We start from the raw sequence: 23,930 nt of genomic DNA on the forward strand, positions 1-23,930 counted from the left end.
AAATCCCTGGCTGGCTCCTTGAACAGAAGAGCAAACTAAAGTAATATGAGTAATCTAAAGTTTTAGCCAAAGAAAAAGTCACTGAAATATTTTTAACAATCTGCTTTTTCCTCTTTTCTGAAACAAATGCTTTACACGATTGTAATAAATGAGTGTAGTGTGTTGGTCACGGTTTGGTTTCTGTTTGCTGACACCAAAATCAGCCCACAAAGATGTTGGTTTTTTTCCAGAGTAACATCTCATAACTCCTTACACATCAGATCTCTAAGCCCTCAGATGGACTGTCTCAAGGAAGGGCTTTCGGTTTTCCCACCATTGTTAAACGTTAGCTAAGTGTTTTGTGTCATGCCATACTTTCAACAGACCTCCAAGATGGAGTACCCACAATCAAAGAAAAGGGGAGAAGAGGGAGGCATAAAAGATCACTAGGCACAAACCCAGCCTTCATTCCTATTTGTTTTTCCCTCATCCTATACTGCAGCCTCCCACCACTGGCCAAAAATACCATTTTGATGAAATATTAGAGTACATACCTCTCTATAGGAATCAGAAAATAATACGTTGTGCCAAGCTCTGGCTCAGGCAGGACACTTCCTTTAAAAAGCATTTTCTGATAACTATTTCCAACATCAAACGGGAACGGAATGTCCTTTTGTTGCATTCCAGTGACGTCCTCATTTCCCTGTATTTTCATGTTGATTTCCTTTCTGCCCACAGGATTCTAAGCCCCTTGAAGGCAGAAACCGTATCTTTTCACCTCAGAATCCCAAGTAACCAACATAGATTCTAGTACAAAGCAGGAACTCAACAAATGTTTGATGAATTAATGAATTCATCAATTACTTTAACAAATAAATCTGCTGGCTGCACAGTTTACAAAAAAAACTTTTTCACTTATTGTCACATTTGATCCTAACAACGTCCATGAAATAGGGCCATGATTATCCCCATCTACAGATGAGGACGTTGAAGCTGAAAGAAATCAGTGACTTACCTAATGTCACACAAAAGGGCAGAGAAGGGATTTAATGAATGTTCCCCTCTAAATGATTAAACTACCCCTGGACTGTCTCACCTCAAAGAAGGCCCTGCTGCTGCAGACTACAGGATTGTTTGGAACATCGTGAAAATTAAACCAACTCTTTAGGTTCCTTGATACGTAACAAACTCTCATCATTGCTCCATGCATACCCCTCTTAGGTTTTATTTATGTTTATGCATTTAATTGTTTTTAATTATGCAAACACTGGTGCAAATATACTCTATTGTGGGTTAAGAGATTATTAAATAGCTGTCCTGGAATAAAGAAGAAAACTTCAGGAAAGGAATATTCTTTCTATACACCAATTCAACAGGCTCAGGCGGCATCTGAACACTCTCAGGGTAACGATATCTCCACCAAGGGAGAAGCTGTAGTTCAAGCACATCCAGTCTTTTGCCAGGCACTTCATAAATGTGGGCAGCATTTACATTCGTATGCATCCAAGATGTAAAATAAGGATATTAATAAGTGTGTGCTGAGAGGAGAGGAAGAAATGCTATAATACAGAGGATATCAAATCATGGCATGGGTTTCCTTTCCTCCACCCCACCTTTCTCTTTCATATGGAGAAAAAGAACATGGATTATCCCTTCCATTCAGACTCAACTAAAAGTGCTAAACAAGGTTCATCATCAGGGAAGGCTGGCAGGACTTCAAGGAAGCCCTTCTCTCCCTTGATACCTTTTCCTCATATTGCTTCAGGAAGGGACAAAGCCTTTGGGTCTACAGTTAGAAACAGTTACTCGGCCAAAAACTTGACTCATTGAAGACTCTCAATAAATGTGTTTAATCAACTAAAGAGTTTCAGACTATAATCTTCAAGTCAAGTTAATAGTTTTTGTGAGTGTGTTATGGTTAAAATGTTAACATCAGCTCATATACCCAACCTACTGATGCCAGACCCATCTGCCTTTGGTTAAGGGAGGAAGGAAAAGCAATAGAATGACACGAAGTGCCTGTAATCCTCTGGGAAAAAAAGCACCCAGAAAAACTCAGCTCAAGCTGAGGAAATCAAAACTTAGACTGCGTGATGTTGCACTAAGGGTAAGCTCAATTCATTGTCAACTTGGCAGAAACCAATAAAGACTGCGCACGAGGTACTTTTTAATCTTACAGCTGCAGTAATACTTCAAATGATTCAGGAAGCTTTTATCTTAGTCTTGAACACATCTGACTTCATATAAAGGAGCGATGTTCATAGGAGTTTGAAAATGGAGCTACAGCTAAGGTATCTGAGGACAGGTCAGCAGGCAATGTTGAAAATTATTAAGCAAGTCTTCCTTGTAGCTAGAGGAATCCTGAGAATGAGAGACACAAAACATGCACTGAAGTGATGTTTAAATGAAAAAGCCAACACCTACACTCCAGTCCAAAGTTGCTCTGGGCTCCTTGGCTGGACCATTTGCCACAGGAAGGCTGAGGGGATGTGCAGGAGCCAGATGCTGGAGGCCTGCCCGGGAGATTGCTTTCCTGCAGCAAGAAGAAAAACAAAAACAAAAACAAAGAAAAACCAACATCAGAATCTCATACAGAGCTCAAAATTTCCCATGGGGTAGAAACAACGCCTAAGTTAGCCTCTTCCACATCTGAAAATCTTTATCAACGTATTGGAATATACCACTCTAAAGTGCATGGTGTCAAAAGAGGGTGGCAGGTCCCAAAAGACAGGGAGGTCAAGGGGACCACTGTGGGGAAATAGTGCTTCAGAACCAAAAATTAAAATATAATCCTCTATTCAGAGTAGAGGGAAAGAACAAAGGTCTTGACTCTTTATTTATGGAAAAAGACCTAGGGTTTGGGCAGCCACCATACTTGAACAACTTTAAGATTGCCAGAGACTAAAAGCAAGAAAAATGGGTGCATGAGGTCTCCTACTGAAATTCCTCCATTTGCCAGCAAAGCACTCTCCAAGCTGGTTACAGCTGAAAGTTCACTGTTATTTTGCTTTCCTCTCAAGAATATCATCCTTTCCCTATCCTCCTTACCCCTGCAGAGGACTACATGAGTTTGAGGTTCTAAATGGGAAAAGACTGCTTTGCATCTGCCAAGAAATTGCACATTCAATATCTTACCAAGACCCACAGTAAGATAAAGCCTAAACACTAATTAGATTTTAGATTTGCTGAGTGGAACATAACAGAATTCAGGTCAGAAAGGAGGGTATGAATTGGGAGAGGTTGAGATAGTCAGCCCTGATCTTGGTCTGCAAAGAAATGAAACAAGAGGGGCTACTTTAGCAAAGCAAATATGATCATTGCTGGGCAAAGGGAAGGGAGGAACGGTTAGAGCATAGTGGTGAGAATAAGAACAGCAAGAAGAAGAAGGAAAAATAGAAGAGATCACCTAGGGAGATCTGTGGGATCATCAGGAATCCTGGAAGTTCAATTTCTGAACGGCCTCACGAAAAATGTCTCACAAGGGTCAGACAGAGCTTAAACATGAGCGCTGATTTGTGATTTAACTAAGTCGCTCCCTAGAAGGGAGAGGGACTTTTCCCCTATAATAGTATCTAAGTGTGGTCTGAGAAGTACCTGAAATAGAATCAGGAGGGTCTTGTGATGCTGCAACTCTGAGTCCTGAATCAGTTGGAGGGTGAGGCACAGGAAGCTGCATTTACACACACTCCTAAGGTTCTCTTCTGTGCACTAAAGTTCTTAGACTTTGCTCTGTGGGAGCATGTACATTTAGGCAGCTGGGACCACAACTTTCCAAAGGCCATCAAGGGGAGCTCTAAAGAAAACATCAGCAATTGCATTATTTACTTTATCTTCATTTGGCTGTCTTCAGCTAATCTCATATGACCTCAACACTGCAGTAAGAATCTGCCATCTCTGAGATGAGGCCTGCAGACACCCTGGATCCCCAGAAAGACCCAGATCCTCAGATTTCTCAAACCCTTGGACTACACAGAGGAACAAGGCTCCAGACAGTGGAATGGAGAAAAGGAAAGCAGTGATGGCCAGATCTGTGGTGAATCCCTTCACAAATGACTCCCCAAAGGAAAAGAAACTTGCCCCATATAAACGGGAAGGAATAGGAACAGAATTTAAAAGCTTTCTTGAACCCTGAAGGGCAGGTAATCTTTTCATCCTGCTCAGTGACCTCTGCAAACTCCCTCCAAAAAATAATTTGTAAAGTTGAGCAAGATGAACAGTAGCCCCCAAGCCTGAGGAAACACTGAGTAGAAGCCAGTAAGAATCCAGGATTGCGCAACCATTAATCAATTACCAAGTATGTCAGAGAGCTCAGCAAGTGTCTAGACCTTTGGGTTTTGATTTTTTTTTTTTAAGTCTCTTGTATTCCTGTACAGGAAGTCCCAGATATAGTGGGTAGGTCTTCAGTAGTTAGAAGCGATCACATCGAGCTTGCTGGTAGCCTACTTTCAAAAGCTCCCACTGGGTAACAGACAACGTACTTGCTTTATATAATCCCTGAAAGGGTCATTATGAAGATGGAGGCCTTTAATGATGACACAATATTCTCGTTCCTTACTTTCAGCAAGGCAAATAATTAGCAACATCAATTTTGGCCCCTCACCCCAGAGCATATTCCATATCATCGAGCAATAAGAAAGTAACAGTGGAAGAATCTTATACAGTGATCTTTCATCTCAAAACAGTTTTCCTCCACCTATGTTGAAGGAACTTCTTTAGCATTTTTATTAGGATTTTCTCTGGCTTTGAATGGCTCTGTATGGGGACTCTGAGCTACAGTTTTCATCATAAGAAAATCAGATCTCTGCAGAGTCAGAATACAAAAGTTCTACATTTGATTCCTTAACAGTCACCACAACCTAAATTAAGTGTCCTTACAAAAAATACCAAACCATACCCAAGTGCAAACTCTTAGAATGGCTGAAAAATTTCTAAATCTTGGTTTAATAAGAAAAACACAGATCTTTCATTTTTTCATTAACTGTCCCAGACAGTTTTGATAAAAAAAAAAAAAAAATTTTTAAGAGAGGAAATAAAATTCTACTGTCAGGCACCAGTAGAAACCACAGGACAAATGAGTTTAACTCATCAGAACTTGTAGACTCTGACCACCAAAACCTGGTTACTCTTCCTAATTAGGACTGCCAGGAGGAGCCAATTGCTGAAATAATCAAATTAGGATTCAAGGATGCAAGCCACGTGTGTCTGTGAAAGATAATGTGGCTATATGATAAAGAGACATACAAACATTTAACCCTGAAAGAAATTACAGTCAAATCACACTCTTTTCTAGCCTAGGAATAGAAACAAGTAAGGCCTTTTTGTTGATCACTTATTTCTCTTTGTGGATACAAATTTAAGGTTGGTTTTACGTCTACACACATAAACACTAATTAGGAGAAAAAATAAGTAAAAAATGTGAAAGTGGCTGCCAGTTTGTAACTCTAATTGCCCTCACAAAAGGACATACAAATAGAAAAAATATATTTAGGTACAATAGGTTGTACAAAATAACTTCTGATTAGAACTTTCCATTCTTTTAAATAACCATGGGAGAAAATCCTTTTCTCCAATAATTCATACATGTATACACATTTTCTTCCAAAATAAGAAAATAGTTTTATTATATCTCAGACCTCAAATATAAGTTAGTGAAAGTTATTTTTCTATTTGAATTTATCTTGCTGGTAGATGACGAATTTGACTCTAGTAGAACTTGGTGTGTGGTTGGGAATGGGATGAGGGGGCAGTAGTTTTATGCTGCAATTTGCTCCTATTAAAAAAAATCAATGGGGTTTCAACTTGTTCTTTCCTTCTGCTCAGAATCCTCTCAAGCCCACGGTCAGCAAAACCATGAAATGCCAATGATTCTTTCTATTAATTTCACAACAACACTTCATAGGAGATGGCTATAATCACAAATGCTTCTTTGAAAAGAACTGTGATATTAACTGTGAAATAGATACGAAAATAAAATATCCTATAATGCAGTTTCAATAATACATCACAGTTAATATCAATTACCTGAAAGACCTCCAACATATTTAAAATATAAAAGCCATTATACATTTTAAGTAGCATCATATTATTTTCTTCACTTCATTCAATAAGACTACAAACTCCTAAAGGACAGGGCTCAATCCATCTACTAATCTTAATTACATTCCAGCCCTGGGGTAGACACAGTCTATACTCAAGAAATGCTTTCTGAGTTAATGAATGAACTTGACCAAGAAGCTAAGCAAAACAGCTTGCTGATTAGATCAAGGGTTGAGAAATCTGATTAGGATGATTTGAATTATATCCCAGGCCTTACATTTCAGTGATATTCTTGCCTGAGAGTCAGAAATCCTTCATAGCAGTTCTTTAAAAATAAATGCAAGTAAGGTAGAATCCAGTGTTAAGAAGCCTAAGAAACATCAAAACGGCTTTGTGTGGTCAACATTAAAATGGAATCCCTTTGCCACATTCGTAAAGGGCATATGATAGTGTTAATATTTTTACAATGTGTTTAATGAAACATGTGGCATATACTCTTCATAAATATAAATTTAAAAATTTACGGAAGGCCGGGCGCAGTGGCTCACGCCTGTAATCCCAGCACTTTGGGAGGCCAAGGCGGGTGGATCACAAGGTCAGGAGATCCAGACCATCCTGGCTAACACGGTGAAACTCCATCTCTACTAAAAATACAAAAAATTAGCCGGACGAGGTGGCGGGCGCCTGTAGTCCCAGCTACTCAGGAGGCTGAGGCAGGAGAATGGCGTGAACCCCATGGGGCAGAGCCTGCAGTGAGTGGAGATCGCGACACTGCACTCCAGTCTGGGCGACAGCGAGACTCCATCTCAAAAAAAAAAAAAAAATTTATGGAAAACATGCAAATAAGTGGTTATTTAGCCAGAGATACCCTTTTCTAATTACCCATTTTGCAAATTTCTCTCAATTTCCTCTGGTTCCAGTTTCAGTCTGATTGTAGGTTTATGTGGCTCCCATTTTCTATCTATCCCCATCTTGCCAGCTCCCTCTCTGGGTGATGCTGCACATGAGAACAGAATCAGGATTCTTCTTGCAGAGCAGAAAAGCACCAGAGAATCAGGAAGTCTCTTACCCAGAACACCTCCTAAAGATTGACACATTAGAGACTGGTGAACTCATCCTGTTGTTCTAGAAAAGGAACCAGCTGTCTAAGAAGTTACTCAGTGTCTTGGTTTGATTCCCCAAGAGAGTTCTTAATCACCTTGTGTGTTGTTGTCTTTTTTCTTATACCATATGGACACTAACTTTGCTTATATTCAAAGCAGCTCACAGTGCTTTTTGGTTGACTTAGACAAGCTGCCTACAATGCAAAGGATAGTCCACGCAATAAAAAAATTGTCCCAGGCCCCGCACAAACTTCACCTCTGATTTATGTCAGGGAACAAACTGTGCATAATTATTTGAGCCTAAATCCTACTTCATATTATATATGAACTCAAAGTATTTTTTGATTATTTTAATGTACATTGAAATGTTGAACGATGTAATTACTATTGAACCAAAGGTTGTGTTTTGTTTCCTAAGAAACTCATCCCATTGAGTCACTCAGAAAATCACTTTTGGTATTGAATCTTCAACATAGTATACAACTATTATTCTACGTTTGTTACCTTCACAGTGATTCTCCAACATTGGTACTGAACCTTTGCCTACCATGGGGTTTAAGAATCAGTCCATTCAAACCCCTCCAGGTATTTCTAATGTGTATCCCAGCTAGGAACCACTGTTCCACATAGATGTGCAAACATCTGACTACTTCATTATGTCTGTTAATGTGACTAAGCCCAGGCATTTACATATTGAAATATATCCATTCAACAATGTATTTACCGAATGTCTATTTTATGCCAAGCACTGTTCTAAATGTGTAGGATACAAGAACAAATAAAACAGACCCAAATCACTGCCACCTTTGAGAAGCTTACATTTGAACAGAAAATACATTTTGCCAGGCACTGAATCTTTTTACACATTTTATGTATCCCTCGCAATAAGAAGGTATGATCCCTATTTCATAATAAATTTCTCATTTTTTTATAATAAATGTTCTCCATAGAGCTTATGGAGAACACGTAAGCTCCATGTCTAACAACACACAGGTAAGAAGAGGTCCGAGTAAGATTTGAATGCAGGCATCTAACTCCAGAAGGTATATACTTAACCATTTCACAACCTGACACTTTTATAAAATGCTGACAGTACACATATACATAGCAAACCAGACGTACTATAAAATTCACCTTTTCTATACTACTTTTCTAATTGCCTTAATTATAAATTTACTGTCTCTAGAACAAGAATGCAAACTTCTACCAGCAAGAGGACATGTTTAGTAGGCATTGGAGTGCAGAAGTTAAGCACACACCTTACCTTACCAATTAATGGTTACCTAGTCAGATTGCTTGATGTCCTTTAGCCTCAGTTTCCTTATATGTAAAATAAAAATAGTGCCTAACTCAGAGAATAGTGGAAAAAATTTGTGCAGGATGCTTGGCACAGAGTAAGCACAATCGATAGTTGCTGCTATTATTGTTCGTACACACATCAGCGGACCCCCATAGCACCAGCCAAAGCTAGGTACATGGTAAATCTCTGAATAAATATGTGCTTTTTGATTGCTCTCAAACAGTCTAAGTTCCCTGGACACTTCTGTTCATTCAACAAACATTTGACAAGCTTCCACCACGTGTCAGGCAGTTCAAAGGGGTTATTCAAACAGAATATTTCCTCTTCTAGTCAGTAAATAATTCCACGGTTGCCAAAGGAATCATTCTTCTTCCCTGCCTAACCCATCTTCCTAATACAAAATCAGAAAGCACCACACACTTTCCTCAGAGAGATTTACCAACATATTAAACACATGCAAATGTGTAATCCAAATGCCATTGGAAGTATTTATTATATTCATGTAAATAAATGCAATGCCCAAAAGACTTTTTTTTTTTTTTTTTTTTTTTGCTTAATGTAAAAAAAAAAGGGCCTGGCAGCTAAATGCCCCTGAGAACTTGTGAACTCATTTCTCAGACAGGATTTACTTCCCAAGTGTAACTTTCCTAACCACATCCATAAGGCAATACTGGTACGGGCTTGGCGTGGGATGTGGCAACAAACCTCATTTTAAAACATGGTAAGATGACTTAACTGAGATTCTCTCTGGAGTTAATGACATTCTTCTCCTTATGGTATCACTTGAGGGAAAAAGTAATCCTTGAGAATGGAGAAAAAGTAATCATGCTGTTATGGGCTGAACTGTGTCGCCCCAAAGTTCCCATGTTGAAGTCCCAATTCCTAGTACCTCAGAAGGTAACCATATTTTAAGATAGGGTCTTTACAGAGGTCATCAAGTTAAGATGAGGTCATTAGGACAGGCCCCTAACCTAATATGACTGTGTCTTTATAAAAAGGGGAGATTTGGACCCAGACACACACATAGGGAGAAAGCCATGTGAAGATGAAGGCAGAAATCGGGGTGATGGTTCTATGAGCCAAGGAACACTGAAGACTGCCAGCAACCACCAGCAGCTAGGGGAGAGATTCTCCCTCACAGCCCTCAGAGAGAACCAACCCTGCCGACATTTTGATCATAGACTTCCAGCCTCCAGAACTGTGAGACAATACATTTTGGTTGTTTAAACCACTCAATGCGTGGTACTTTGTTATGGCAACCCTAGCAAATACACATACTTCAAAACCACACCCAAAGTTTGAATTTAGCATGACAGGGTTTGGCTAACTTCAAAATGCTGACTTCTCTTTTCCAGTTGCCCCCATGAAACCTTGGATGCCTTCCCATGATAATGCTACCCTTTATAAACTAATAATACTTACACAGAAACACATTCCCATGAAAAACATCATTCTCATATACATAGTAGTGAGTATCTGACCAAGTTTTATTTAACTCATTAGTAAAGTAACAAGTAGAGAAGACAAATGCAAATTCAAAGTATAAATAAGAAATTGAGATTTATAAAAGTCAGGAAAGAAATGCCTAAAAAGACTGCTAAATTAGATGTAAGAGTAGTTTACACTCTATGAATTAATAAGATCTTAACCTCTGTGGCATTAACTTCTCTTTTAGTCTATAAAATCGTAAAACATCAGCTTTTCACAGGTTAACTTCTAGCCTTCCAGAAATATAAACTATCAGCACCTCTATCAATTTTGGATTATTGATAATACTCAAATATACAGAAACAACAAAATTATAGTACCCAAGAGTATCAGATGAGAGTCAATTACTAAATAAAAAGATTCTGCTTTTATTGGAGGAGACTAATTAGAATATGCTCCAGTAAAATAACATCTTAAAAAATAAAACAATAACCATTTCCCTTGTCAAAATTTAGAATAGTTTTATTCTCACTACTCCTGGTTCAAACTATTAATTAGAATTCCTTATGTAGCTTTATATATCTATATCTATATATAGCTAGCTATCTATCTATCTGGAGATATCTATATATATATAGATATCTCTCCAGATCTCCAGATAGATAGCTATCGATAGATAGATAGATAGATAGATAGATAGATAGATACAGATATATATAGATATCTATATATATATCTCCAGATAGATATCTATATAGAGAGAGATATATAACTCCAGATATATATATAAAACTCCAAATATATATATATCTCTCTCTCTCCAGATAGATAGATATATAGATAGATCCATATTCTGGAAAATATCTTGAAATAAATTATCTTACCTTCAAAGCAATAATAATAATTTCTTGGGTACCTAGTATGCATTGGAAATTCTTTTACCCACTTTCTTTCTGATTGGAAACAGACTCTCAGACAAAAATTTTCAAGAGGTTTACTGAAGAATGCTTGTCAGGGATTAAAGGAGGCAGGATTAGCAGAGTGAGAAGCTGGACTATGAGATAGTTGTAACAGAAGCCTCAGTTGGCCTCACAAGAAGTTCTGGAGCTGGATTGCCCTTCAGGATTGCCCCAGTTTTAGGTAAAAGAACAAGACTTTCAAACTTTACATCAACCAGTCTTTGAGTACAGGCAGCCCCTGGGGAGAGTGTAACCATGGCAGAGGTCTTCTTGTGCCAGAGACAATACCTGGGAAGGGGCTCAGCTGTGGACCAGCAGCAGCCAACCCTCCCAGCAGCGGGGAAATGAGTACCTTGGTTCTGAGAAGTCCTGTGGGCAGCAAACCACAGCACACCTCTAATATGCACAGCAAGTTTATGAAATGGATCGTTTTTTATGCCCATTTTATGAATGGGACAATTGATATTAGAAAGTTTAAGTAATTTAGGTAAGCCATACAGTGAATCAGTGATAAAACCAAGACTGGGGCCCAGATGTCTGGCTCCAAAGGCTCTCTCACTCTGTCTTCCCTCTGAAAGGAAGGGAGAGAGAAGGGCCACAGAGTAGAAAGGAAGGGAAGGATCCACAAGATGGTATAAGACCAGGGCATGCAATGGACTAAATGCAGTCCATGAAACGCTATCTTAGTCTGTTTGGGCTGCTCTAACAAAACACCATAGACTGGGAGGCTTATGAACAACAGATTTATTTCTCACAGTTCTGGAGGTTGGAGAGCCCAAGATCAAGGTGCCAGCAGATTCAATGTCCGGTGAGGGTCTACTTCCTGGTCATAGAAGGTGTCATTTCACTGGATCTTCACATGGAGGAAGAGGCAAACGTGCTTGCTTAGGTCTCTTTTAAAGGGACACTAATCCCATTCATGCAGACTCCACCCTCATGACCTATTCACCTCTCAAAAGGCCCCACTTCCTGATACCATCACCTTGGGGATTAGCATTTTAGGATTGAGAGGGGGCATAAACATTCAGGCAAATGCCATGGTATGGGGTAAATAAAGAGCATGTTAAGAACACAGTCTAATGCTCAATTGGAAGTTGTTGCACACTGTCATGGAAATGCCTCCTTTGTCTCCTCCATATTTCCCACCTGAACTTGTACCTTCAGGGAAGTCTACTTTTTGCCTTAAAGGCAGTGAGGTCTAATGAATATGGAAATTGGAGAAGGGGCTGAATTTTATATCCAGGTCATTGAATACAGAATAGATTTTGCCTACTGAGATAAAAAGATAATCCAGAATTGAACAAATTTAGGAAAAGCATTAGCCTGGGAACAGAAATAACCTTAAGAAGATAAGCCTTTTGGGACTTCAAAGAAATTTTAGGGGAAAGGATTTAAATTTCCACAGGGCTGTTCCCAGTAAAATTGACAACAAGAAAAGTGTATCATTAGCATCCCACTCCCCATTTCGATGCTAGCACACTTGGTCCCTTCCTCCTTCAATTTCACCTGGACACCTATACTGTCACAACCACAGTCTTGCAAAACTGATGGTATCGCTGACTAGACAACCCTCACACAAGGCGGTCGACTGAAGGCAACTGTCCCACATAAGTCTATCTGTGTTCTCAGAAGGGACTCATAAAAATGAAAAAATCCTGCATGACCCTAAGGAATGGAGTCAAATGACATTCAAAGTAGTTAAAATTATTTTCCTAAGCTGTAATTCAGAGTGTCATAGATATAATGGAAGGTCTGTGGTGACAGGCAAAGACCTAACTACCTATTTCGATGTCAGCCCTAGGCACAATGGTTAAGCCTACAAAGACCCCAGAGCACATCTATGTGTTGAGGAGACACACTGCCAATTTGTATCAGTGAGGTGAAGGTCCTGGAAGGAAAGAGAATTCATCCCAGATGATTCAGGTGAAGATACTTTAGCAAAATAATTACTTAAAAGTAGAGCTGGGGAACACAGCATTACCTGATCTCAAGACCTGCAATATAGCTAAAGAAACCAAGAGCGTGTGGTTTTGGAGAAAAGGGATGTGAAGGTACGCAGAGACAGATGAACGGTTGTCTTGGTGCAGTGAACTGAAAGTAGTATTAAAAAATTTAAATCTCAGCCTTTTTTATAGCAGATAAAGGAAGTCTAGCCTTATCAATCTCTTCTTTACATTTCTTATTTTTCAAATTTTTAATCACATTTGCAACTCTACCAAATTCTTTCTGAAATCAACCTGGCTCTCAGCTATATCTTTTAGTGCTAGGTAAAAAATAAAGTGCCATGGCAGAGCACAGTGGCTTATGCCTGTAATCCCAGCACTTTGGGAGGCCAAGGCGGGTGGATCACCTGAGGCCAGGAGTTTGAGACCAGCCTGGCCAACACAGCGAAACCCCGTTTCTACTAAAAATACAAAAATTAGCCAGGCATGGTGGCGGGAGCCTATAATCCCAGCTACTTGGGAGGCTGAGGCAGGAGAATTGCTTGAACCTGGGAAGCAGAGGTTGGAGTGAGCTGAGATTGCGCCATTGCACTCCAGCCTGGGCGACAAGAGCGAAACTCCGTCTCAAATAAATAAATAAATAAATAAATATAATAAAGTTCCTTATTTAAGGTTTAATAGGAAGTTGGTGGCAGAACCACAAAGAGAAGTCAGGTTTCTTCATCACAGCCCAGCTTGTCTATATTCCTATTATATGGCCTTCGTTCATCCTATCCAGTTTGGCCTGCAGATATACTTGTTCTTTTAATTTCCCCTACCTCACTAGCAACTAGCTCATCATTAACTAGACTCTAATACTTCACATGTATCCTGCAGGCCTACTTGCAGAAAATAAAAATGATAAGGAAAAAAAAAAAGTCCTCAGTCTGATAAAGAATACATATGAAAAATCTATATGTAACATCATACATAATGGTACAGAACTGAGTATCATCTCCCTAACATTCAAACAAATCTGGGAGTCTGCCCTCACCACTTTTATTCAACATTGTAATGGAAGTTCTAGCCAGTGTAAAAAGAGAGGGAAAATAAAGTTAATAATAATAATAAAGGCATACATATTGGGAAGGAAAAAGTAAAATTATCTTCATTTGCAAACGTCATGATTACATAAAATTCCACCTAAACTGCAAAAATCAACTCATTCTACAGAATGAGTAAGTTTGGAGTCATAGTGTACAGATACCATATATAAAAGTCAACTGTATTTCTGTATATATGCAACCACAAATTAAAAAATAAAAATTTAAAAATACTGTTAACAATAGCACTAAAAAACATGCATTATTAAAGGACAGACACAATAAAATATTTGTAAGACCTTACACTGAAAACTATAAAACATCACTGACAAAAATTAAAGATGTAAATAAACATACCATATTTGTGTATTGAAAGATCAGTATTACTAATATTAAGATATCAAATCTTCCCAAACTGATACTTAAAATCAACACAATCTCTATCCAAATCCAGCCAATTAAAAAAATGTATATAGCAATAAAAATAAAATAGCCAAATAACCTTGATAAAAAAGAAAAAGTTGGAGGGAAGACTTTCACTACCCAATTTCTAGACTTATTATAAAGCTATAGAAATCCAGAACATGTGCTATTAAAGAAAGAATTGACATTTGATCAATTCAAAAGAACAGAGATTCAAAAATAACCCCCACATGTACAGCTTCAACAGAGGTACTGAAACAATCCAATGGAGAGAAGGTCTTTTCAAGAAAAGATGCTAGAAAAAAAAGGTTATTTACATGGGAAAAAATAATATTGACCCTATTTCACATTATACAGATAATACATCAAAAAAAAGATCACAGATAGAAACCTAAAAGTTAAAACTATAAAGCTTCTAAAAGCAAGCATTAAAAAAAACTGAATGACCTTGGAGTTGGCAATGATTTTTTTTAAGATAGGATGCAGAAACTTCTAACCATAAAAGAAGAAATTCATGAATTCAACTACATCAAAATTAACATCTACTTATCAAAAGAAGTAAAAGACATGTCAAGCAATACTTCTACTTACTCAGCACCTCCTTCCTATTTCTGTGCCTCTAGCAGGAATAGCAGAGCCATACCCCTGGAAAGCTGCTCCTCCACAAAAGCAGTAAAAACAACAGCAAGAATGGGCAAAATCATTTTCCTCAGAACTCTTGAGATTATTTTTCAAGAAATCCTGCAACAATCTGAGAAGCATTTGGTCACGAAAAATAACTAAACCTCAATAAGAACAGTGATTTTTGTGGCATTTCAAGTTGCCCTATCCCCATCCTTGTCTCCCAGCTCCATAGCAGCACTGAAAACCAACAGCTCCTTGATCCCAGTAAAAACCAGCAGCCTAGCAGCCACTGGAAAAGGCAAAATACATTTGGAGCTTACCAAAAAACTATGCTCAGACAACTGTCGTAATGTGCCATGTCTGACATTCTCTGAAAATCCCCCTTCCATGGCTTGTTTTTCTTCGACCTGGCTCAGACTCCACTCAGCACTTTCACCAGTGGCATTTGTTGAAAACAATCAGTTATGAATTTTTAACACCATGGTGGCCTAAGATGATGATAACAACTGGGGCAAATAAGAAACTAAGCAAAAATCTTAAAAGGAAAAGCTGGAATTAAGCTGTACACATATGTTGTTTCAGAAAACTTCAACATATTCCTAAAAATTTAGAAAACCATACACAGGTGGAAGACTGTTCTCACACTGCTATAAAGAACTACCTGAGAGTGGGTAATTTATGAAAAAAAGAGGTTTAATTGACTCACAGTTCTGCAGGTTTAACAGGAAGCATGACTGGAAGGCCTCCGGAAACTTACAATCATGGTGGAAGGGAAAACAAGCACTTTCTTCACATAGCAGCAGGAGAGAGAGGGAGAAGGGGAAGTGCCATACACTTTTAAACCATCAGATCTCATGAGAACTCACTCACTATCATGAGAACAGCAAAGAGGAAATCCACCCACATGATTCAATCACCTTCCACCAGGTCCCTCCTCCAATGTGACATGAGATTTGGGTGGGGACACAAACCCAAACCATGTATAAGACTGTACACATGCTCAGGAAAAATCTGAGAAGGCCCTAATGTCTCACTTCTGGCTAAAAGGGAGGCATTACGCAAACAGGAAGTGATGGCCAATGCAAAGTTGTAAACCACCTTACACATGTCTGAGTGTTGAAGACATGCCCCACTATTCAAACAGAGCCACTTGAAAAAATTGGGGACACTTACTGTACTCAGGTATTTAAGAAAGTATCTGTCCAATAATTAGATCATTAGATGGCCACTAAGCTAACCAGAGACTTCAGTAGTCATACACAACAAAGAAAATAGACTTCACAGAATTAGTCAACGAACAAGCAGCAATGACAATACTACAATCAGCAACATAAACAAACACTGGAGAGAAGTGAGAGAAGATCTGATTTCCAGAGTTGTCACATTATATTATTTAAAAGGTCCTGTTTTAAATAAAATTTTATGAGATAAGCAAAGAAACAAGAAAGTATCACGCATACACAGGAAATGAGGAAGTCAATAAAAATTTTTTTGGAGAAGATCAGACATTTTTTTAAAATTGCAGGCCTGGCACAGTCGCTCACACCTGTAACCCCAGCACTTTGGGAGGCTAAGGTGGGTGGATCACTTGAGGTCAGGAGTTTGTGACCAGCCTGGCCAATATGTTGAAACCCTGTCTCTACTAAAAGTACAAAAATTATTCGGGTGTGGCAGCACATACCTGCAGTTCCAGCTACTCAGGAGGCTGAGGCAGGAGAATCACTTGAACCCAGCAGGCGGAGGTTGCAGTGAGCCAAGATTGTGCCACTGCACTCCAGCCTGGGGAAATAAATAACAGCACCTATATTAAAAATATTTAAATAATTAAAATAAACCATGTCTAAGGAGCTAAAGAATACTATGAGAGCAATGTCTTATCAAATACAGAATATCAATAAAGAGATAGAAAATATCGAAAAGGAGCCAAATAGAAATTCTGAAGTTGAAAATATCAAAACTGAAGTAAAAATTCACTACAGGTGCTGGACAGCAGATTGAAGCTGATAGTTGAAGGAATCCATGAGCTTGAAGATAGGTGAATTGTAATTGTTCAATTAGAGAGACAGGAACAAAAAGGGGATGAAGAAAAAAACAGATCTTCAGAGACCTGTGGCAGACCATCAAGCATACCAGCATATTCATAATAGATATTCCAGAAGAAAAAGGAAGAGAAAAGGGGGCAAAAAGAATATTTAAAGAAATGACAGAAAATTCCCGGTCTTGAGGGGGAAGAAAAATATTAATCTATACATTCAACAGGCTCAACAAACTCTAAGATAAACTCAAAGAACTTCATATCTAGAAACATCATAGTCAAAATGTCAAAAGTAAAAGATAAAGAGAGTATCTTGAAAGCAGCTAGAGGAAAATAAATCATCACATGCAAGGCATCCTTCATACTAATGGCTGGCTTCTTCAGAAAATATGGAGACCAGAAAGAAGGCAGTGAGATGATATGTTATATGTGCTGAAAGGAAATAAAAACAGTAACTGTCAACCAAGAATTTTATATCCAGCATGACTATCAATCAAAAATGAAGAAAGAAATTCTATGTGGATGCTTCACAAAAGAAAGATCTATAAATATGCCCAATAAGCCCAGAAAAAAAATGCTCAATACTGTAGTTATCTGGGTAATGCAAAGTAAATCCACAATGAAATGTGATTTCATTTCACTAAAATAAAAAGACAGAGAACACTAAATGTTGGCAAGAATGTGGAACAACAAGAACTCTCATATATTGTTGGTGGAAGAATAAAATAGTAAATCACTTTGACAACTATTAGACAGTTTTTAATGCACTAAAACATAAATATACAATATGATCCAGCAATTTCACTCTTAGATATAAAAAATTATATATAAATATTCATAGCAGCTTTATTCATATTAGCAAAGAAAAAAGAAAACAATTCAACTGTCCATCAACAGGAGAATGGATCAAAGAAACTATGGTATATTTATAAAGTGAAATACTACTCAAGAATAGAAAACAATGAACTACAGATACTTCCAACAACATGAATGAATCTCAGAAACATTATTCTGAGTGAAAAAAAATGGGACACAAAAAGAACATATTGTATATGTATCATATATAAAGTTATAGAACAGGAAAAACTAACCTATTGCAGTAGAAATCAGAACAGTGGTTGCTGAGTGGAGGGGAGGTGGCTGATTGGGAAGGCACACAAGTTAACTCTCTGGATTGATGCAAATGTTTGATATCTTAATAAAGATATAGGTTATACAATTGTACACATTTGCAAAACTCATAACTTGCATTTAAATATGCCTTAATAAAAATTACAAAAAAGAATAAGGCATGTAAATTAATAGACAAATAATAAATATTTATTGAAATGATAGCTATTATTATTAAACAATGGAGGTCAGTGTCCATGAACATAACTTGTTTCTTATTTCTCTGATATTCAATGTGATCATGAAATTAAATATGGAACATGCAGTAAAGATATAACCCTGAGGGAGGGTCAGGAGCAAACAATAAAACACTTACAAGCATCTTTATTTATGAGCCCACAAAACAATCATTTGGAAACTCATCTTTTTAAGCTAATTTTTATTGCATTCCCACTAGACACCAAGCATGCTATTCTATTAAAACTCAGATCTATGCTAATTTTAATAGTGGAATCACCACCCAGATTAGCAAATATTCAGAAATATTTATCTTTTTTAAAGATAATTTAAAAGGTAACTTAAAGATAAATATTTAAATATTTATCTGTTTTAAAGATCCTGGCTACTATATTGCCAGGATCAAGGTTTGCTTATACCACAATTAATCAATGCCCCCTTATACGGCCTTTTTACCCAAAGATACAAACCACTGGGGTCTCCTCTTTTCTGTAACTCTTGATGTATTTCCTTTTCCTTGTTCTCTAGGTACATTAAAATAGCTACACAGATGAAATATGCAGACCACCAAGGGAAAATATGAAGTTTGGCCTTTAGTTCCAGTTAAAACAAAATGTTAGGTCTTATACCACAGTGTTTATCTTGAAGAGGAAAACAAAGACTGAGTGGTATACTGAAGTACCAAAACACCCTTATTTTATTTTATTTTATTTTATTTTATTTTATTTATCTATATTTTATTTTTTATTTTTATTTATTTATTTATTTTTGAGACACAGTCTTGCTGTGTAGCCCAGGCTGGAGTGCAATGGTGCAATTTTGGATCACTGCAACCTCCACCTCCCAGGTTCAAGCAATTCTCCTGCCTCAGCTTCCCGAGTAGCTGGGACTACAGGCGCGTGCCACCATACTCGGCTACTTTTTTATATTTTTAGTAGAGACGGGGTTTCACCATGTTAGCCAGAATGGTCTCGATCTCCTGACCTCGTGATCCACCCACCTCGGCCTCCCATAGTGCTGGGATTGCAGGCGTGAGCCACCACACCCAGCCAAAACAGCCTTATTTTAAATAATTCTCTCCTAAGAACCAGTCCTAGGTTATTGACCTTCCAGAGGGAACTATTTCAATAGTTTAATGTGGACTCTCAACTTCACTGATTATGAATAAGAAATAGCTTTATTTTCCAACAGTTATTTCCCCATTCGTGACATGTTAAATCTATCCTTCCTAACAGTCTCCCCTAACAGTCTCATTTGATTTCCGCTGGTCAATCTTGTTCATTTTGATCTTGTTCATTTCATCTTTCATTTCTAATTCTAAATGCCACCACCCCTCCCTTAGACCTGTGGTACAAATGGCTTTGAATTAGGGAGTGGGGTGGTCTGCTTATCATAAGTACCTCTATTCACCTGTGCAGATTCCTCTAGCATTTTGGAAGAAGGAAGAAGGAAAAGGCAGTGTCCTCAACTGATTGGATAACGTTGGTAGCATCGCTGGCCTTGGCAAGCCATTAGGGCACATTGAGCTTATTGTCTTGGACTGATGGTAGCTTTAGTGTGCTCCATTGACCCACACAGCATTCCCAGCACTGACCACTGATATGTCTGCATCTATGTTCATACCCAAATCTCATGTTCAACTGTAATTCTCAATGTTGGAGGTGGGGCCTGGTGGGAGGTGACTGGATCACGGGGGTGGTTTCTCATGGGTTAATACCATCCCTCTTGGAGCTGTCATCATGACAGTGAGTTCTTGTGAGAACTGGTTGTTTAAAAGTGCGTAGCACCTCTCCACCCTCTCTTTCTTCCTCCTGCTCTGGTCATTTAAGACGTGCCTGTTTCCCCTTCACCTTCTGCTATGATTATAAGTTTCCTGAGGCCTCCTCAGAAGCATAAGCCACTTTACTTCCTGTACAGCCTGCAGAACCATGAATCAATTGAGCCTCTTTTCTTTATAAATTACCCAGTCTCAGGTACTTTTTTATAGCAATGTGAGAACAGACTAATACAACCATCCTGACCAAGATCTTGTCAGATCTTCCAGTTAATACCAGGATGGTAGCGTCATGATCCATTCTTCTAATACACAGGGCATTATTTTGTTTTGTTTTGTTTTTTGCCTCTAAATCTCCCCAAATTGTGAGGATACTAACAAGACTGGACCCCTATCCCTAAAGTTTCAATTATCTGTGCCTGACAACAGATATGGCATCAGTCTTCCAAACTTTCTGGGAACCAGAACTTGAAGTAAACCCCAACTTGTGCCCTATTCCTGACTGGCAGTACCCCACTAAGATGTCTCTTTACAGATTCTTCTCTTCTGCCAGAAAGCCAGGTCGACAAGCCTGGCTAAGCATATGTTCTAATGGAGATTAAAATACCTGTAGTGTCTTCTTTGAGACAACCATAACTTGCATTAATATTCTCTTTGAGCCTCTCCCCCTACTCTTAGTGGCAGATTTAGAGTAAAGGAAGCAAAAACTTGCTTTATTAACATTGTACTCCAAAAAAAGCAATATCTTCTCTCCCATTCTCGCTTTATATTAATTTACAGGAGTGGAAGTGACAGCTTTGGAGGAATAATTTTCTGATCTCAGTCCTCCCAGTAGATGTCTGGCCTTAACCACTGGCAGCTCTCAAAACTTAGAATGTAGGATACTTAGTTCAGCTTTGGAACTTGACTGTAATTCTAAGATAACAGGAAACATCCGATTCAATAAATATATTTAGCAAAAAGAAATGGGTTTTAGAATCAGACTTTTAGACATTCAATATTTTTATTCAGTGTCTACTATGTTCTAGGCTCAAAGTAATTGCTGTTTGTATTGAAGTAAACAAAACACACATGGTCCCTCTTCTTGCTTAGCTTATGATCTCAGGGGAAAAACCAGACAATACATAAGTAAGCAAATGCATGAATTATTGCTAATAGATAGATCTGCTATGAAGGGAATGATGGGAATAAGTGGTAGAAAATGGGAATGATGTTGATAGGGAAAGGCTACTAAGAGGAGGTGACAGAAACAGGATTTGAAGTGACCTCGAGTAGAAGCCATGAAGATGCAATTAAGTAAGAATATTAAAGGTACCTTTTTCCTAGAATACAGTAAAGGTTTTGAAAAAGGCATCTATTATAACTAAATAGAGAACTACTGACATTGTAAAGTGGAAAGTGGACTGGACAGAAAACCAGATTCAACGCATTAACTTTATGACTCTGGGCAGGTCACTTCACTGCTCCAACGCTTCTTTTCCTCAACTGGAAAAGAGAAGACAACATTTTACAGGAAATATGAGACCATAAACTACTTTATATAATAAAAATATTTGTTTTTAAAGCTTCAGTGTACTTGATATGATAAAATAATGAACATCTACTCTTAAGCAGAGATGGATTTATTATGAAACTAAGGAAGCTTAAATTTTAGGGCCTCTTGCTCTTATGGGCCACTGAATACTGGGAGTCACAGAGTTTCACATGTAGAGAGAGGAGAGAGGATACAGTCAACATACAGTCAACAGTATACATAAATTTATATGTAAACACTTCTGGCATATTGTCTAAAGTGATGTCAGCAAAAATGAAGGACTAAATCTGAAAGACTCCACTCATCTTAAAGACTACAAGAAAAATGTTCGTCTTGAATATTGGCACTAAGTGACGGAAGGAAAAACATCTTTCCAACATATCTGACCACACACTAGCCCTTACATGCCTTCGTTCTCTAGGTTATCCAACAGACTTCAATCCAAATACTTAGTATAAAGCACTTATGGCTTGATAAATTTCCCTGCATGTCCAAGAAGCAAATCAAATCCTCTCTGAAGACCCAGGTCTCAAAGAATTCCAAAAAAGGACGAAGACACATGAAATCCTCATCAAAAATCACAAACACAGGAGAATGAAAAAGAATCAATGAGTACAAGCCAGCAAAAACTCCAGAAAACTGAAATTATCATAAATAGAATATAAAATAATTATGATTAATGCTAAAAAATAAAAGATGGGGTTAAAACTAAGACTAAAGATGAGACCATAAACAAATGAATAAATACTTTAAAAAGAACAAAAATAGATTTTAATAAGGAAAATTATGATTAAAATTAATAAATGGGTTATAATAGCAGACAGAAACAGAAAAAAATAGTAAATTAAAATGTAGATCTAAATAAATTATTAAAGTATTAAGAGACATAGAGAAGGGAAAAAAAGGTAAATCTAACATGTTTATTAGGGATTCAAAAAAAGAACAGAGAGAATTGAAGAGAGAATTGGGTAGAGACAATATTTAAAGACATATTAGAAAGTCATTAAAACCCAAACAAAAGGAAAGCTGTGTTCATACCATGGAAGACTCAATATTTTGAAGATGTCAATTCTCCCTGAATGATTTATGGATCCATACAATTTCAATCAAAAGTCCCACAGGCTTTTGAGTGAACTTGACAAGCTAATTCTAAAATTTATAAGGAAGAGCAAAGAACAAAAGGAGTTAAGACTCCCTATGAAAAAGATTTGGAAGTAGGGAAGACATTAGCAGATATCAAGACCTGTTATAATCCATTCACAATTAATACAGTGCGGTATTAAGACAGAAATAAACAAACTGACCAATGAAACAAAGAGAGTCAGAAACAGACCAAAAAATACATAGAAACTTGATTTATGACAGAACTGGCCTTGCAGAATAATGAGAAAAGATACACTTTACAACAAATGTTCCCACAATAATTGCTTATCCTTATAGAAAAAATAAATAAAATTGTATTTATACCTCGAAGCATATAGACATTTGATTCCCGGTAGATTAAAAATGGAAATGTGAAATACAAAACTATGTAAGTTTTAGAAGATAATATAGGAAAGTATCTTTTTAAAATCAAAGTGAACAGAAGTATTTAATAAATAGAACACACACACACACAAAAATCCAGAAATCCTAAAAGGAAAATATTTATAAATTCAATTGAATTAAATAATTTTGTTCATCAAAAACAACACGAAGAAGGTAAAAAGATTAGCCACAAAATAAAAGCTGTTTTCTACAACTAATAGATACTAATAAGAAAAAGATAAACATCCTTCCCCAAAAAGTGAACCAAAGACTTGAACAGGTAGTTTACAAAAGGAGAAACCAAATATTAATAGTAAAAAAAGAAAAACATGTTCAGGTCCATCAGATAACTGGAAATTCATCCCTGTCCTCCTCCTACCCCTTCTCTTCTTCTTTCCCCCTCATCATTCCTCTACCACTTTAAACTAAACAGACTGACAAAAATTTTAAAGTGTGACAATATTACCTCTTGGCAAGATATAGAGCTTACATACTGTCACAAGGAGGACAACATGGTTCATCACTATGGAAAACAGCTTGCTGTCGTATAGGAATATTGAAGGTGCACATAAACACAGGAATTACACTCCAGGATATGCACCCTAGATAATCTCTGGTATATACACACAAGATGATAGTTAAAATATCATATCAGCACTATTTATTATAGAAAAATATAAAGGCAACTCAAATGTCAGATGAAAGCAGAACAGATAAATACATTGCAATATAGTCATACAATGAAATAATACACTTTACAAATGAAAATAAATGAACTACAGTTCCATAGAACAAAATAGATGAAACTCAAGAACACAGTGGTGACTAGAAGTGTT

At 37.5% G+C, this 23,930-nt stretch overlaps 1 protein-coding gene across 1 annotated transcript in view; it reads right to left on the minus strand.

Annotated features, from left to right (window-relative positions):
• DGKI (diacylglycerol kinase iota) overlaps positions 1–23,930 on the minus strand; it is a 456,754-nt gene that overhangs the window by 298,590 nt on the left and 134,234 nt on the right. Inside the window, 1 exon segment of the mRNA XM_063725794.1 lies at positions 2,404–2,512. Within this exon segment, the coding sequence (XP_063581864.1) occupies positions 2,404–2,512 (109 nt within the window).

The sequence above is a fragment of the Pongo abelii genome, chromosome 6 (genome assembly GCF_028885655.2).
Source record: "Pongo abelii isolate AG06213 chromosome 6, NHGRI_mPonAbe1-v2.0_pri, whole genome shotgun sequence".
Lineage (NCBI taxonomy): Eukaryota > Metazoa > Chordata > Mammalia > Primates > Hominidae > Pongo > Pongo abelii.